The following is a 19196-nucleotide window of genomic DNA, read 5'->3' as shown; positions in this document are numbered from 1 at the left end:
CGTCCCATGTTGGTGTGATTGTGATCCCTGGCACGTCCCATGTTGGTGTGATTGTGATCCCTGGCACGTCCCATGTTGGTGTGATCGTGATCCCTGGGACGTCCCATGTTGGTGTGATTGTGATCCCTGGCACGTCCCATGTTGGTGTGATCGTGATCCCTGGCACGTCCCATGTTGGTGTGATGTGATCCCTGGGACGTCCCATGTTGGTGTGATTGTGATCCCATGGACGTCCCATGTTGGTGTGATTGTGATCCCTGGCACGTCCCATGTTGGTGTGATTGTGATCCCTGGCACGTCCCATGTTGGTGTGATCGTGATCCCTGGGACGTCCCATGTTGGTGTGATCGTGATCCCTGGCACGTCCCATGTTGGTGTGATTGTGATCCCTGGCACGTCCCATGTTGGTGTGATCGTGATCCCTGGCACGTCCCATGTTGGTGTGATTGTGATCCCTGGCACGTCCCATGTTGGTGTGATTGTGATCCCTGGCACGTCCCATGTTGGTGTGATTGTGATCCCTGGCACGTCCCATGTTGGTGTGATCGTGATCCCTGGCACGTCCCATGTTGGTGTGATCGTGATCCCTGGCACGTCCCATGTTGGTGTGATTGTGATCCCTGGCACGTCCATGTTGGTGTGATTGTGATCCCTGGCACGTCCCATGTTGGTGTGATCGTGATCCCTGGCACGTCCCATGTTGGTGTGATCGTGATCCTTGGCACGTCCCATGTTGGTGTGATCGTGATCCGGCGTCCCAGTTGGTGTGATGGTGATCCCTGGCACGTCCCATGTTGGTGTGATCGTGATCCCTGGGACGTCCCATGTTGGTGTGATCGTGATCCCTGGGACGTCCCATGTTGGTGTGATTGTGATCCCTGGCACGTCCCATGTTGGTGTGATTGTGATCCCTGGCACGTCCCATGTTGGTGTGATTGTGATCCCTGGGACGTCCCATGTTGGTGTGATCGTGATCCCTGGCACGTCCCATGTTGGTGTGATCGTGATCCCTGGCACGTCCCATGTTGGTGTGATTGTGATCCCTGGCACGTCCCATGTTGGTGTGATTGTGATCCCTGGCACGTCCCATGTTGGTGTGATTGTGATCCCTGGGACGTCCCATGTTGGTGTGATCGTGATCCCTGGGACGTCCCATGTTGGTGTGATCGTGATCCCTGGCACGTCCCATGTTGGTGTGATCGTGATCCCTGGCACGTCCCATGTTGGTGTGATCGTGATCCCTGGCACGTCACATGTTGGTGTGATTGTGATCCCTGGGACGTCCCATGTTGGTGTGATCGTGATCCCTGGCACGTCCCATGTTGGTGTGATCGTGATCCCTGGCACGTCCCATGTTGGTGTGATTGTGATCGTGATCCCTGGCACGTCCCATGTTGGTGTGATCGTGATCCCTGGGACGTCCCATGTTGGTGTGATCGTGATCCCTGGGACGTTCCATGTTGTAAACCAACTTATTTTCATGCTGGATTATATTTCGTGTACTTTGATTCGCGGACCATCAGAAATCATGAAAAATTTATGTCGCGAAAATGTATCAAACAAAAGTACATTAGAACCACTAGAGTCTAAATTGCAAAATTAAGTTGCTATGAAAAGGTACATGCATGAAAACACTAAATTAATTTGTCACGAAAATAAGTGGTCAACAGAATTTTTAGTGAAATACATATTGGGTGATAGCATATATCATGTAGATTAGTATTTGAAAAATATTTATAAATGTGCAGTAAATTAAAAAAAAAGAAAAAAAAAAAGGTTTCTTCTTCTTAAAATGCCAAATTATTATGTACTTACGGTTGTTTTAATGGCTTTTTCTGTTTGGAGATATTTCAAATTATCTTTGACTGTTTCTATGTCAGGATGAGAAGAGATATGTGGCCTTTTTTAGTGCCATTTCTATGCTGTGGCATATTTTTGTCATCTCCACACTGCTAAGAAATGCGTCCTCTTTGTGATTTCTCCACTAGATTAGTCATTGTGATATTATGTGAACAGTTCTTCCTGGTAAAAGCACCGTTTGTTAAAAGCAATGGAATGCATTTGTATTTATTCATTGTAGTAAACTTTGTGCTATTTGGGAATATTAATTCATGTCTTTGTTTTTCTTTCATATGTGGATCCAAATTTCAGTGTATGAGAAAGTTTCTATGGATTTCATCCATTTACAGTTGTCTTTTTTCTGGATATGAGTTGGGAATCATCGGATCCCCCGGGCCTTCGTAAACTACTTTGTCTTGAGATCAGACTTTTTACTAGCATGCCTGAAAAAGTCAAAGTTCATATTTATGACTTCTACCAATGCTTCAGATCACAGGGACCTAGCACAAATTTCCAACTTACGATCAATACATTATATATTTGTGCACTATAATACATATGTACAACATATATTAACCGTTTGTTGGAAATTTGTGCCAAATCCCTGAGCTTCAGATTACAGTGGTCAAATCAAAATACCTGGTAGTCTTAAATCCTTACATAACAACTCCGCAATAACATTACAAAGAGTCCTATTAGTGTTTAAGTAGCCAAGACCAAAAATGGTCAATAAAACTCAAGTGACCGTTCAGCTTATTGGGTCCTATAATCTATTGAAACACGTCTGACTTACCTCGCAACATACAAAAAATATTCTTTCTTTCACATTATGGATGTTCTTTGAATAATACTAACCATTTCACTTTGTAGACTTTTAGAGATCAAAGGTATCAATTTGACCAAACTGAATAAATAATTCCTCTCAAACTACTCTATCAATCATATATTTGACCAGTACTTTTAATAATTGACCTATTTATAGGTGTTGGTCACGTCCTCCCTACCAGAAGGCGTGGCCATGGAAAGGCATTATGCAAAATTGTTTGACATCTATAGCTTATAATTACATGTGACCTGGTATTAAAGTCATTTCAGTCATCAAATGGAACTACAAGCCACTGTCATCAGACAGAACTCAAGAGATCTGGTTCAAAAACCTTGAAACAGTCTTCAGGATTTAAGTATCTGCTTCGCCAATTAAATATGATGTCTAACTCATAAGTCTGTTTTAGACCAATCTAATTAAAAAATTGACTTGTAATTCCGTTCCACTACGATATCTAACAATGCCCCGTTCGGGGTCACCTCAGCATGACCCATGGCCTATAATCGGAACATCTCAGGACGTACTGTTAGCCGTTTATATTTCTGAATGAATCAACCACACTGAAGATTCCGTAGGCGGCTGATGCTGAGGTGACTTCGAACGGGGCATTGTTAGATCTTGTATTGGTGCGTAACGAAGGGCATCATAGTGGAGCGGAATTACAAGTCTAATTTTACTAAGATTGGTTTTAGATGAAAGACTGTTTCATGATCGTGGACGCCCTGATCTGATTTAGAATAACTATAGCATTCAATGTATGAGATATTAACATGCTTCTTTCTAAGATTTGGTGTACATTTAAAACAAACAAAGTTGATAAAAATCAGATATTTTCCATATAAACAACACTGACAAAACACGTCATATTTCAGAAAGCATCTTTATTGATATTATATGAACAGCGACTTAATAGCCTGGCATTCGTACATAAAGTTTGTATAAATAGGACAAAATGTACATAAATCTAGCAACAAAACGTGGGCCACATCACAACTTTACATACATATATTTCTCACAATAGATATCAGTGCGGGTAGTTTAGACAGCAGAACTATCTATAAGACCAGAATCAGTAAGTAATAGAGATATTTCTTTCTTAACAGGAAACTAACATTGGTGTTGTTAATTTATCAACCAATATTTTTATAGTGTAGCTGTTTGGGGATCATACAAGCAAAAATCTTTTTAAAAATTGTCCAAAGATTATTTGATTTGTCCAAATTGTTTGATTTATTCAAACATTTTTGATTTTTCATTTTTTAGCTAAGTATGTTTGAGCTACAATATTTAGACCTTACAGCAGTGAAACGTGTTTTAACTAATTCCATATTTGCATATTGATCGAGAGTTATCTCCCCTCGCAGGTAGGAATTGTTACAAGTGTTCATGAACATAACAGCATAATTTTCTGAGAAATCAATGTAGTTTTCAAAAACAAACTATTGACATAACAATCGATACATACCAGCAAGAGCAGAAAATTCTGTAATAAGCAAAGACAAATTAGTTCCTTGAACAAATTTTATTTAAATTTGAATTTCGACAGTTCTCCAGCTGACATCAGCAAATTAACAATCTCTCTATCTCTTACATTCAGCCCCTTTAAGTAAAGCAATAAATATTCATTCACGTGATATAAAATAAAATCATATAAAACGTAATAAAAACACTGACTGGCAATTCTAAGACCACAGCTGCCACAAGCAGAGGTTTTTATATCTAAGAGGAAATGAGATTTTGACTAAAAGATCACATCAAGAATATGTTAAAACAGATATTAATTTGGTAGTGAAAATTAGAAAATGATTGACAAATGTAAAAAATATACTACAGAAACACAGATATTAGAATATTGGCCCTTAGTATTAATGTGAGTTGGTCCTAAAAATTAACATTTAAGAAAGTTAATAGAGATTTTTTCTTGACATGTACATGACAGAAACTAGTAAGCACCAACTTGGTCTGCTTTTTGACTGACAGAAGCACAGACAAGTAATATTGCACTTTTACGATGTAGGCAAGATATAGTTTGATCGGCCCACAGGATCTCCAAATCACCTATGATAGCCCACCGGCTCGTACATTGGTACACACTAAAACAAACATCTACTAGCACTATCAATGAAAACCACAGGAAAATTTAATCTTTTAACATATGTGAGATTCAGAATAACTTTGCACAATGTTTCATTATACATATAACGTAAATGCTTAATTATTCTTTAATGGAGAAAACATATTGAATCTTATCGTCATTTTCCATTGAATTGATGAATGCTTATCTACACCATACATAGCCAGCAATATCAAATGTTATTTAAATAATATTGGGAGAAAACAAAAGGAGAAGAAAATAAAGATACCACAAAATGACAAAATAGTGTGTAATGAAGACTATATTTGAATAAGACTTTTGTAATGGAAGTAGTAAAATACCGGTAATAGAGAAAGGTGCTTGAACATTAGAAGTTGGATCACCCGTACCCTAAAGTTAACCTTTGCCTCCGAGACAAAACACAGTCAGTTCTGGGTATGCTTGCAAGATAGCACTTAAAAAAATCAAGATGGATGCTCCATCACATAACTAGTATCTCACAACATTTTCAGTTAAAACATGAAAATATTTCAAAATTTTATGCAAAGACATTAAGATTCATGTTTTGTAAATAAAAACACATCATTTCTGTCAAACTTTCAATTAAAAGGTCCATGGCATCTGTATATTGCTAGCTTCAGTAACCTTTCTAATTTATAGACAAACATTGTCAAATGACATTCATGATACACAAAGGTCACTGATACATGCTAAAAGACAATTGAGACATCCTAAAATGCATACTTATAGCATTAATTAGAACACATTTAATATGAACAATGGCACACATGATATAAACTATAATTGTTAAAGACAATTTGTTCATTAAAAGCATAAAAAATTGGTACAAGTTACGTTGGTCTTCAACAAAACAGCTTCCGCTTTGTTTATCAATAAATAAAAGTCATAAAAACATGCAAATATAAAGCACACATATACAAAATTGTTCAACAGATAATCCAACATAAAAACAATCTTTCCTAACACTTAATTAAATTTGTCCCAAAGATTTAATTATAATAATGTGTGACAATTTGTCCAAAAACTTATTGCATACCTTCATACGACATTAAAAGGTCAGATTTTATCTTCCGAGACATTTTTACAATAAAATGAACACTATTTTCATTGTGTATTTTATCAGACAGAGCCAGAACTGTGGTTGACTGTTCAGTTGTCACACCATTTGGGCTGCTACCTTACCCAGTAGTTGGCGCATTATGTGGTCAACTATATCAACACCAGGTGGAGCTGCAATGATGTTACATAGACCACAAGATGGAGCTGTGTATGGTCAACTACATCAACACCAGGTGGAGCTGCAATGACGTCATATAGACCACAAGATGGAGCTGTATATGGTCAACTATATCAACACCAGGTGGAGCTGCAGTGACATCATATAGGCCACAAGATGGAGCTGTATATGGTCAACTATATCAACACCAGGTGGAGCTGCAGTGACATCATATAGGCCACAAGATGGAGCTGTATATGGTCAACTATATCAACACTAGGTGGAGCTGCAGTGACATCATATAGGCCACAAGATGGAGCTGTATATGGTCAACTATATCAACACTAGGTGGAGCTGCAGTGACATCATATTGGCCACAAGATGGAGCTGTATACGGTCAACTATATCAACACTAGGTGGAGCTGCAGTGACATCATATAGGCCACAAGATGGAGCTGTATATGGTCAACTACATCAACACTAGGTGGAGCTGCAGTGACATCATATAGGCCACAAGATGGAGCTGTATATGGTCAACTATATCAACACCAGGTGGAGCTGCAGTGACATCATATAGGCCACAAGATGGAGCTGTATATGGTCAACTATATCAACACCAGGTGGAGCTGCAATGACGTCATATAGGCCACAAGATGGAGCTGTATATGGTCAACTATATCAACACCAGGTGGAGCTGCAGTGACATCATGTAACCGCTACCATTACCCCCAGGTGGAGCTGTAAAAGCCAACATTGGATAATGGAGTTGACAATGACGTTGCCACAAATAAGGTACATGTTGGTGGGGTTGTATTGACAACATGTTGACAGCTGCAGGTATATATTATCATATATTTTCTTGCACTAATAATAATGTTTATCTGAAGCCTTTGAGACACAAAGACATTTCTTTCACTCACTAAATTACATCACATCCAATTGATTGAGAATCTGTAAATGAACACTTTTTTACAATAAATGAATCGGATGAATAAATGAAAATGATTTGAGTATCAGATTTGACAATCTTATTGCAACAGACTTTTTATGTGATGATGAACACATAATACTGTTAATCACACACAGGAGTTCACGATGGTATACGCTTCAATAATGATTGTAACATTATTTATTTTAGAATGGATGGAAAATGTCAATTTGAACATGCGGAGTTTGATATGGTGATATGTGTTTAATTAATTGACACAACACAAAATTGCATGAAACACCAACTGATCTACCTCTTCATTGGCTTGGCCAACCAAAGTAAACATGAAATAATGATGATAAGTCGATAGAATCTGCTACAAACGCTAGGCCACACACACATATAACATGATGGCCACAGTTATTACATTCATTCATCATCAGCTGTACGATTCCTAACAACACACAAGAAGCTTGAGTTTAGTTCCACTATGTGGCATCCTCAGCACTTTGATACAATGATTTAGTGGTATTATGAATATTCACATTGGTACATTGAAGTCGGTGGTAAAAATTATTTTTTTTTTTTAACTTTCACAAAGTAGGCCATTCTATTCATTCTGAAACACAACTACAGTGAAAGCCGACTTTGCCGACCTGATTGACGTTTAAGACAGGGTGTCGATTAAGTCAGGTTTTACTGTATTAAATTCACACATAAGTACTTGATTGTACTGAAGAAGACACTATCCACGTTCTCCATCATAATTTGTATAGTTTTACACAGGTAACAGCACCTGCAGTGCCATGTCTGCAAAACACAGGAATAGATTTTTCCATATTCCTTTCTTTGTGTATACACAGATAGATTGTATATGTCACAGTTCTTTCCTTCACAACCTTTTTGTCCGTTCATTTAAGAATTTCTTCCATCTCAACCATTTGTAGCCATTTTCTTGCACACCACTGGTCTATATCATATTTGATTCCTTTTTGTTTCTCATATTGAGAATGTCTGTTACAACAGTTGATGCAATTAAAGCATATGGCTTGTAAACCTCAGTTGTGTATTAATTGACTCGCAGAGTAAATGTTTGACCTCTATGACCTATAGACATTAACCTATGACCTCTAAGTACTCTGACGAGCCGCCAGGTTCAATGTTGGACTTAAGCGGCTGAGTGTCTGACGTATCGTCGTTTTGTTCGCCATTATCGGCTGACAGGAAGGTTTTCATGTCGTCGTTGACTTCCTGGAATGTGGGCCTATCGTTTGGTCTGTCTGTCCAACACTGCACCATCATCACATACCTATCAAAAACATTGAATTTTAATGGACTTATATTTCAAACACAGTCAAACATGTCTATAAATTCTACCAAAAGTACATTGAGGAACAAGAATGCCACGGAAGTGGATGTGTCACCTGCACAGCATCACAAAAAATAGTTATTTAAAATTTAAAATATTGTTAATCATTAAGTGAAGTTATCAAGTCCCGTAACTCTTGCAAATATTGATGGGTTTTTGACTAGTATCAAACCACTCTGAGATCTCATAAATATAAAGCAACATATCAAATTTGGTTGAAATTTGACAATAAATTAGGTACTAAAGTAATCGAGCGGAAACCATAGATTTATCTGTTTTGACAATTTTAAAGTCCCGTAACTCTTGCAATTATGGACGAATTTTGACCATTATCAAACTCATCTGAGATTTCATTGAAATGAAACAATATAAAAAATTTGGTTGAAATAAGATAATTAATATTTAAGTTATCGAGCAGAAACCATGGATTTATCTGTTTTGACAATTTTAAAGTCCCATTACTCTTACAAATATTGACAGATTTTTACCATTATCTAACTCATCCGAGAACTCATTGATATAAAGCAATGTATAAAATTTGGTTGAAATTGGACAATAGATACCTAAGTTAATTGGCACGGAAACCATTTCCCAGACGCTGACATAAGTTTCGCCCTTGCGTTGCAGGCGACACAAAAATGGTCTTTTACAGCCAAGTGGCCATTATACAAAAGTAAAATTTATGTTGTAATTGAACCCAATCAAAGAGTTTAATAAACAGGTGGTTTAAAGGAAATTTAATGAGGGCAGTTCACACATTTCTTTATCTTATAATAATACTTACCTCCAAATAACACACTTTGCATTTTTCTTTTTTTTTTTATCTAATGATCTACATTTGTTAAATAAAACTAATACATACAATGATTCTGGACATTGCCGTGGCTTTTTTAGATGATGTCCTCCTTCTAAGTAATTCTTCAAGTCTTTTGATTCCACATCCGGATAAGGAGTTACTCCCCTTGTCAACAGTTCCCATAATAGCACACCATATGACCACTAAAACAAAATATTTTAGCAATATATAAAAGCAATTCAAACTGGTACTACGGATTTAATACTTGATAAGGAGTTACTTTGAAAACTACATTATATCCTAATGAGACAGAGGGATAAAGGTAATGTACAATAATGTGTTATAAAACATTATATATTTAAATATATAAAGTAGGTAAGGGTTTGACTTAAAAGAAAACTTTTCTGTGACATTTGAATACAAAATGTACTTGGAAATCTTTTATCATGATTTCAGGACACAAAACTAAAAGATTCTAAGAACCTTCAGAGGTGAGACTTACGACATCTATTTTGATGATCTATAGTATAGGTGAAGCATTATTTTTTAGTGAGACTAATAATGTCTGGTGAGACTTACGACGTCTGTGTCACGAGAGAAGTGATTTATTATTTTCCTTGAGACTTACAACGTCTGTTTTATAAGAGAAGTGAAGTATTATTTTCCGTGAGATTTATGAAGTCTGTTTTTATGAGAGAAGTGAAATATTATTTTCTGTGAGATTTACGAAGTCTGTTTTATGAGAGAAGTGAAGTATTATTTTCCGTGAGATTCACGAAGTCTGTTTTATGAGAGAAGTGAAGTATTATTTTCCGTGAGATTCACGAAGTCTGTTTTATGAGAGAAGTGAAGTATTATTTTTCGGGAGACTTACGACGCCTTTTTTATGAGAGAAGTGAAGTATTATTTTCCGTTAGACTTACGACATCTGTTTTATGAGAGAAGGTGAAGTTGTCAATGGCCTCTGGTGCCATCCACTTAGTGACTATCTTATTCCTGTCCTCGTCAGCCTTACAGTACTCTACTGAGTATAGATCTGTCACACCAAACCCAGAAACACGCACCACCTTGTCATCTGTCAACCTGTTCATTGAAACAACATTATCAATTTTAGAACATGATAATAAATAACTTGAAATACATAGTAAATTCAAGGAACAACAGATGCAGATATATAAAATCAAGAAGTATTGAATCATATTCAAGAAACAACATCACAATTTAATACATGAAAAACATCACAAATTTAAGAAAACATATGACAAATTTGATAAACATATGAAATTTAAGAACCAGGCTATAGCCAATTAAAGAAACATTGAAACAAAAACACTTTAGCTGGGCGTTTCAGTTAAAATGTGCAAACAAATGCCCTATTTCCCATATTTATCTTTCTATTACATTCACTGATGCAGTTGCTTCTCCTTAAGTTAAATTTAATTTACCACATACATGACTGCACCTATTGCTTAGTTTTGTCTTAATTTCTCCAGTGGTCAATGTAATACTTACATACAGTTACGAGCCGCTAGGTCACCATGGACGATATGTAAACTTTCCAAGTACACCATCGCCTCTGAGATCTGTTGGGCCATCTCTAATAGTTGTATCACTGTGATGTTCTACAGATACAAAGTAGGTACTGTCATTGAAAGTTTAGCATAAAGTCCGCGGGTTATAACAAATATAACTCCTTTATCATAGGTGGTCTTCCATAATACTGTGTGCTCAGGTTTCTTAACTGTCTATTCTTAAATTTCTTGCAATTTATAGTTTATCCTTCTATTAATCCTTAATTATAATTTTAGAAGTGCAGCACGAGACAAATTATTAAACGGAGAATAACATTAAAATTGTCCATTGCATCATTAGTGCATATTCTGTCCTTTTTAAGAAACAGGCAATATTACTTTCTGGATGACATCATTGTTTTAAGAAGATTTCATCATGGATCATCCTTCTACAGGGACAGGAACGTCTAGGAACTTATCTTAATTTCAAAACATTTAATAGATCACTACAATAGGTTTTGAGGTCAGCGAACACTTTGATGAATCCTTGAAACAGGTTTTGAAATACAACTGGAGGTGTGGAGACTACCAGTATAAGATTCCTGACAAAATCAGTTTTGAGATCAGTTTTCTCAAATCAACTAAGCACCAAGTTTATTTACCCTTGAAGGATCCTTGTTAGAAGTTTTGAGATCACCCCTACCTTTGATGGATCCCTGACATAGGTTTTGAGATCACCCCTCTCGAGGTATGGGACCACCATGTGTGGTTCCTCAGCAGCAGATAGACAAAGGCCTAGGAGGGGGAGGATGTTAGGATGTTGTAGGTCCTTCAGTACCAAACACTTCTGTAGGAAAGCATCTACTGTGCTGTTATCAGTGTTACAACCTGTAACGTCAAAGGTTAAACCATAAAATCAAATAGCAAAGGTTAAAAGTTCAAGTCTTATTTCCAACAGTCCCAAAGGGACATGCATCACTTATCTAGAAATTACAAAAAACACTGAAGAAATTCTTCTCTTTTTTTTTATAAAAGATACAAGTCAAACACTGTCCTAGTTGAAGTTATGTCAAAAAATACTATGCAATGCAAATATTGTGCATCAGGATTGTAACACCCATCTAAATGCAGCAATTGTATTCAAAATATTTATTTTTTTCAAACCAGAATTTCTCAACCTCAGGAAAAAATCTCAAAACCTCATATATATAGCTGGTAAGTGAGAACAACACCCAAGCTACACATAACATGTTTTCATCCTAGCTGTCTCTCAGACTCTCCTGAGCACTACGTATGTTTCCTGAGTATATGATACCTACCTAGTAGTGATTTGACAGCTACATCGGTCTTTTTCTCCTCACTATCAGCCCCAACACTGGTCGTATATGTTGCCTGGTACGTATTACCATACACACCTACAAAAGATATAGTATGTTCATTTATCATTGTGTACAGGGGGTATACACACCTACAAAAGATATAGTATGTTCATTTATCATTGTGTACAGGGGGTATACACACCTACAAAAGATATAGTATGTTCATTTATCATTGTGTACAGGGGGTATACACACCTACAAAAGATATAGTATGTTCATTTATCATTGTGTACAGGGGGTATGACTAACAGTATTGTAAATCTGGTCTCAACAGCTGCTACTTCAAATTACTTAACAAAAGTTTTCAACAAGGAATATGAGTAATGATAACAGGTTTGTCAACAGTAAGTTTTAAGCAAGGTTCATAGATGTGATAAACTTTGTGTGTAAGACAACCTCAGCTCTAATATATCATTTTCTGACCGATATCATTTTAAACTGACCTTTCCCCACGAGTTCGCCAATGTCCAGTTTAGACCGAGGTATGAGGAAGTCACTGATGTTCTGGCGTGCAGCTTCATCTTCAATTCTTGCCAGGAGCTCACTGATATAAGGTCCAGAATCTATGGTCAGAAGGTCGAAGTTAAAGTCAAAGAATAGATTTAAGGAAACAGATCAATAATACTTTATTTATTGAGGGTGGCATATTAAATATCAATGTCAATTCAATAACTTGTTTCTAGATCCTTCTTAATTGTTTGTATAATCTATACCATTGTGGTAGCATTGATGAAGTTTTGGTTTGATCTCTCAGAAATTGCTAGCTATAAGTTGGAAGTACTTTCAAGTTATAGCACAGGTCCTCAATTTTCAGAGTGTGAGTTTTTATAGAAAGTGATAATTTCATTGAGTCAAAGATTTCAGTGAAAAAAAAACAGTCTTCTGTGATAGAAAATATCAGATTATCGGAAATGAAAGCTTTGTGATGAAAAATATTGGTAAGACTGCAGGTTAATAAACTTTTAAAATTATGAACAAGAGGCCAAGAGGGCCTGTATTGCTCACCTAGTGTGTAATGCCAAATAATGTTCTGTATACATGTTCATTGTTTCTATTCTGAAGTAATTTGAATATTTACCTCTATTCTATTCCCCTATTGGGCCCCACCCCTTCTACCCCCAGGGGTTCAGAGCCAAAAGTTATACAAGTTCTGTTCCCCTTCCCCCAAGGATTTTTCTGGTCAAATTTGTTTACAATCCATGCAGAACTCTAGGACAAGTAGCAAATATAGGATTTACCTCAAATTCCTCTATTGGGCCCCGCCCCTCCTGCCCCCGGTGGGTCAGAGCCAAAATTTATACAAGTTTTGTTCCCCTTCACCAAAGAATGTTTGTGGCCAAATTTGGTTACAATCCATGCAAACTTCTAGGACAAGTAGCGATTTAAAGGAAATGTTGACGAATGGACGACAGACGGACAGATGGACTACGGACGATGGACGATGAACGCTGCGCCATGACACAAGCTTCCCGGCCCTTTCGGGCCAGGTGAGCTAACAAGACAAACAACATCTGCAGAAAGCTGTATCATTACAAGATTGCATGATAAATATCCCGTGTACATGTAATTTCATGCAACGAATGTAATACCTGGAATCTGTCCGTTCATGTCAGCCTTCACAGACACATGGTTCAGCCCGATATCGGCCTCCTCATTCTTTCCATCGTAGTCCTTCAACATCTCGGGAATTCCATTTTTACTGGGTCCGTTTTTCCGCTGTCGTCGTATGATACAGATAGCCAGTAGAGTGATGATAGCGATGATGGGAAGGACCACACCCAATATGATACCTAGAGCTATTGGCTTCTCTTCAGTCTCGTTGTCAAAATAGTTAAGGACGCCAACATCCTTTGTCAGAAACCCAATTTTTATCTGTACAAGTAGAAGTTAACAGTGTGCTTTAATTAATTTCAATTAAAATTTCAAAAGGAAAAGATCAAACAACAGACATTTTATATCAAAGGTTTCTTAGATCAATCCAATAGACTTTCAAATTCATTCTTCAGTGTTTTGAAACAAAAAATCCATCAGGAAACACCATGCAGTTACAAACAACCAAAAGCCATCGAAGAGTACAATAATAATACTAAAAGAAAATTATATAAACTCTCTTAACGTTTGGCACATTTCCTTTTCATATTTGATTACTTCTCATTAATGTTGATAAAATTTGCAATTAATTTGATACCATATTTTCATAACCTAAGATACTGTTAAGAATCAGGTGGAAAGTTATCCTGTATTTGCACATTACAAAGTTATCTGCTGTTGTGAAAATTCGATCACCCCATTTAAAAAAAAAAAAAATGACGTACCGGTAATTATCCCTAACACACTTAATTAAGTCAGAACTGATACCTACTAAAAGGGCAGATAACTCAGTAATATGCAAAGATGGAACAGACCTTATGACTTCATATAAGCATTGATTTCCATTATTGGTAAATTAATTACCAAAGGACTCAATATTACCTCTTTTGGCCCCTCCCACAGCCCTCCAAGAGGGTGGGGACCATATTGTTAATTTTTTTGGCCATATGCCTTAAAGATTTGTGCAAAATTTCATTGAATTTTCTTCAGCAGTTTTGTAGAAGAAGTCGAAAATTTAAATTATTTATGGACATACGACGGACGACACATGAAGACGAACAAAAGGTGGTTAGAATAACTTTGTCTCAGATGACCTAAAAAGGTCCACATGAGTTACCTACCAATACGAGAGCATTGCCTTTAGAATCAATACCGTCTGGGTTCTCGGGTGGATCACAGCTAATGGTCGAGTCAGAGGTCACAAGGTTCATACACTCATTCTGGCCGACAACAACCTTCACATCCTTTATAAGCTGGCTCACACCCGCGAACCGGCCGTCAATCACCAGAGGTTTGTCCTTCTTGTATTTCTTCTCCATGTTTTTACCAGAGAATCTCTCTATCACAGGATCAGGGTAATAAAGTAGAGGTCCCATATTCTCCCGCTTCGAGATGTTACGCCATGTTGTCACTCCATCCAGGTTAAAACCGTAGTGTACCTCAAGTGGGTTGGTTTCCGTGACGTTTTCTCCGAGGAAGTCGAGTCGCGGAGTCTGACACAGCAGCCATTTGTTCATGTAGTTCTCAATGTGGTGGCATGGATAACCCTATAATGACAAGACTCAATCAGTGAATGTTAACATCATACTCACAATGTTATTCTTTTGTTTCTTTCTTTACTTATGCTACTGTAAATGCAATAATTAACACAAATGGAAGATTTCTGCTAATTACGCAAATATTCCCCCACACATAATATTTTGGAAATGTATGGATAGTGTAGTCAAAACTCTGTTGGTACACCACAAAACAATTCCATCACAAAAGCTTCATATTTGCAAATCGCAAAATTAAGCACTAGACTGGTAACTAATCATGTCCCAAGAGAGACTGGACACTTCTATTAAACATTACATGGCTTGTCTTGTGATTATATCCACTTTTACAGTAAATGTGACTAAAGCTCAATATTATGGTAGTCTGCAAAATTCTGGCATCCAGGTTGACCATAGATGTCACATAAAAATAGTTTCATGTTAAAATAACTTACAGAGGGAGGATACATCTGATCATTGACCTCGACGAAGAACTCTGGACGCTGTATCATACCAAGTCTCTCTCCGATCACAGTAAGTGTTATTCCTCCACTACAAAATAACCCGCAGTTTCAAAATCTACTTCATAAAGTAATTGGTAATCAAAGGTAAAAGGTATTTTTGATATTTGAAGAATTATTTCTGTGATTTTTTGCAATTATTTACATTCTATAAATATTAAATGGTGAAACAACTACCAAAAATAACTTTCTTTCACATGTGATTTACTTTTGCGAATTATGCGATTGCAGTCTATTCGTGAATGTCTACCTCCGCAAATGCATTAAACCTCACTTATAATGATGGACAAACTTGTAAATATCAATACTGAATATATTAAAATCTACCCAGGATATGTTTCATGTTTTACCTTAGGATACTCTTGGTGGGTTCTATAGCTGTGATGGTTGGATCCTCGACATATGTAAACTGAGGTCTCAGCAGACGTTTGTATCCACCGAAGCTAACCTCCACCTCTACTGTGTCCTTGTTAGCGATATGTTGGGAGGTAATACACTCCAGGATGGTGGCGTTCCTCCTGGATAATTATAACAGGAATGGATTAAGCATCCATGGATGATCAACGGAAATCTTGGATATTAAATGAAATCTCATAAAGGACTGCCCTAAATGATGTCTACCGTTCCTAGTTGTCTTTCCTGCAAACCTCACATGGACCCCAATGTCTAGAGTTATCCTGTCTTACCTTTTAACCTCACATGGACTGCCCCCGATGTCTAAAGTTATCCTGTCTTACCTTTTACCCTCACATGGACTGCCCCCGATGTCTAAAGTTATCCTGTATTACCTTTTAACCTCACATGGACTGCCCCCGATGTCTAAAGTTATCCTGTCTTACCTTTTAACCTCACAAAGACTACCCTCAATGTCTATGTAGTTATCCTATCTTACCTTTTAACCTCACATGGACTGCCCCCAATGTCTATGTAGTTATCCTGTCCTACCTTTTAACCTCACATGGACTGCCCCCAATGTCTACGTAGCTATCCTGTCTTACCTTTTAACCTCACATGGACTGCCCCCAATGTCCACCGTTGTCCTGGTGCCAGTGTCTAGACTAACGCCTGTGATGGTGATGCGAGTACCTCCAGACTTGGGCCCCATATCTGGTCTTAGTCTGTCTACTGTTGGGTCCTGTTAGTGAAAAATGTAAAAGTATAAACTTGTTCGTGCATTATTAAAAATATAATAACACTTGATAAAAGTTTCTTTGCAAATGCAAAAAATTAGATAAAATACTTTCAGTGAAATTTTAAGTAAACATACCACAAATGAGAAAGTTCCCTCTGACTCTGTAGTATACTGGTTGTCGACCGTCACCACAATTTTACCGACTTGTGTGCTCTGTGCAGGCTCTGTCTCACAGCGAAACCTATTGTCAGATAAACCAAAGAATAACATTTAACCAACTGAAATGTCATCACTTAATTTCAATTCATAAAACAGAAGGTGAAGTATTGTCTTTGCATTTTTAACAAGACATAATCGTTAACATTAAGTTTTCCTGCTGTTGTAAAAGTAAAATTCAGGTTTAAAGATTTGATTTTGGATGTCCTAGATACATACCCAATAGATGGTGAGAAGTGCTCTGGAAGGACAGTACACCTCACACCAGCGACTTCCACACCATTTTGTAAATCTGTGTAAGCTTTTCCAAGATTGATCCCAGTCACAGAAATGTTTGTTTTGCCTTGGATTGGTCCAGTGTTAGGATTAAACTAAAAATAACATAAAACATTGATATATTTCGACTAGGATTCAGGTTATATCTACATGTAATTAAGAAGAGTTAAAGTCCTTGATATCAAGACCAAGTTGGACAATTTGACCTTGACAGTCTATAAAGGTCATACCTATGATCCTAGCATGTCCCTGGTCAAATTGTATGACTGGTTTGGTTTTATAATGCTTAATGTTTCATTAAAAGGCTGTAAACAAAACAACCATAAACCTCTGAATACATTGTATTTAAAAATGTCTTAATAAGATTTTATTACAGTTGCACCTCTATGACAATGTCAAGATCACTGATTCTAACAAATACAGTTGACCTCTATGACAATGTCAAGATCACTGATTCTAACAGATACAGTTGACCTCTATGACAATGTCAAGATCACTGATTCTAACAGATACAGTTGACCTCTATGACAATGGCAAGATCTTTGATTCTAACAAATACAGTTGACCTCTATGACAATGTCAAGATCACTGATTCTAACAAATACAGTTGACCTCTATGACAATGTCAAGATCTTTGATTCTAACAAATACAGTTGACCTCTATGACAATGTCAAGATCACTGATTCTAACAAATACAGTTGACCTCTATGACAATGTCAAGATCACTGATTCTAACAGATACAGTTGACCTCTATGACAATGGATCAACAATACAGATCAAGATCACTGATTCTAACAGATACAGTTGACCTCTAGACTATGACAATTTGACCTCTATGACAAGCAAGATCATGATTCTAACAATGCAGTTGACCTCTATGACAATGTCAAGATCACTGATTCTAACAGATACAGTACTCTATGACAGTCAATATCACTGTTCTAACGACCTCTATGACAATGTCAAGATCACTGATTCTAACAAATACAGTTGACCTCTATGACAATGTCAAGATCACTGATTCTAACAGATACAGTTGACCTCTATGACAATGTCAAGATCACTGATTCTAACAGATACAGTTGACCTCTATGACAATGTCAAGATCACTGATTCTAACAGATACAGTTGACCTCTATGACAATGTCAATATCACTGATTCTAACAGATATAGTTGACCTCTATGACAATGTCAACATCACTGATTCTAATAAATACAGTCGACCTCTATGACAATGCCAAGATCACTGATTCTAACAAAACATATGATGTAGCACTTCACCTCACCATTACATTGACCAATAATCCTGTTACTAGTGATTGATACCTGATGTCATTTGTGAGTTACCTACCCCGAGTATTTTAGGGTTGGGAGTTACCTACCCTGAGTATTTTGGGGTTTGGACAGGTTGATGACCGGTCCAGCCAGGAGTCAGAACAATTTTTCTGGAGAGAACATTGGTCCCCACACCATCCACACTCGTACTCGGAATCCATACTCAGACACTGGCCACAGTTTGTCACCATCAGGTTACATTTATAGATCCTCACTGTAATAGAAAAATGATAGTTACACATATCTGTACTATAAAATGGATGGTAAACAAAGTAATCTCTTGACATCTCTTCCTTAAGCAATGATAACAGAATCTAACAGTAGTTTAACCCACCAAGTTCAAAGATCAGTGTATTCCTGTCATTATTTATTTCTTTATTTATTCATTTATTTATTCTTAACAGAGAACAAATGATATTGTATCAGTTACCTAACTTTTATCCTCATATTTAGCTGCAGTCTAGTTATCGGATGTCTATTACAATGAGCCATAACAAATATCATATGGGAAATTACCTTGATGTTTGAATGATTAGCTTTTGTCTACGTATATGTATTTTGTTTGTTTCAGGGTCTATTCAGACGAAATAAATGTTGAAGAACACACA

At 37.0% G+C, this 19196-nt stretch overlaps 1 protein-coding gene across 3 annotated transcripts in view; it reads right to left on the bottom strand.

The window, feature by feature from the left end:
- Nucleotides 1–3526: 3526 nt before the first annotated feature.
- LOC138336962 (plexin-A2-like) overlaps nt 3527–19196 on the bottom strand; it is a 112614-nt gene continuing 96944 nt past the window's right edge. For all 3 annotated transcript variants that reach the window (XM_069286611.1, XM_069286613.1, XM_069286612.1), the window contains 15 exons: nt 18636–18802; nt 17194–17345; nt 16894–16999; nt 16625–16761; nt 15977–16144; nt 15561–15657; nt 14692–15117; nt 13570–13852; nt 12424–12543; nt 11921–12016; nt 11305–11489; nt 10603–10712; nt 10014–10173; nt 9157–9293; nt 3527–8234 (listed from right to left, as the gene is read on the bottom strand). In XM_069286611.1, the coding sequence (XP_069142712.1) occupies nt 8042–8234; nt 9157–9293; nt 10014–10173; nt 10603–10712; nt 11305–11489; nt 11921–12016; nt 12424–12543; nt 13570–13852; nt 14692–15117; nt 15561–15657; nt 15977–16144; nt 16625–16761; nt 16894–16999; nt 17194–17345; nt 18636–18802 (2537 nt within the window). In that variant the 3' untranslated portion in view covers nt 3527–8041. The remainder of the gene's footprint in view (nt 8235–9156; nt 9294–10013; nt 10174–10602; nt 10713–11304; nt 11490–11920; nt 12017–12423; nt 12544–13569; nt 13853–14691; nt 15118–15560; nt 15658–15976; nt 16145–16624; nt 16762–16893; nt 17000–17193; nt 17346–18635; nt 18803–19196) is intronic.

Source organism: Argopecten irradians, chromosome 12 (assembly GCF_041381155.1).
Source record: "Argopecten irradians isolate NY chromosome 12, Ai_NY, whole genome shotgun sequence".
NCBI lineage: Eukaryota > Metazoa > Mollusca > Bivalvia > Pectinida > Pectinidae > Argopecten > Argopecten irradians.
This window is presented reverse-complemented; position numbering and strand designations above follow the sequence as displayed.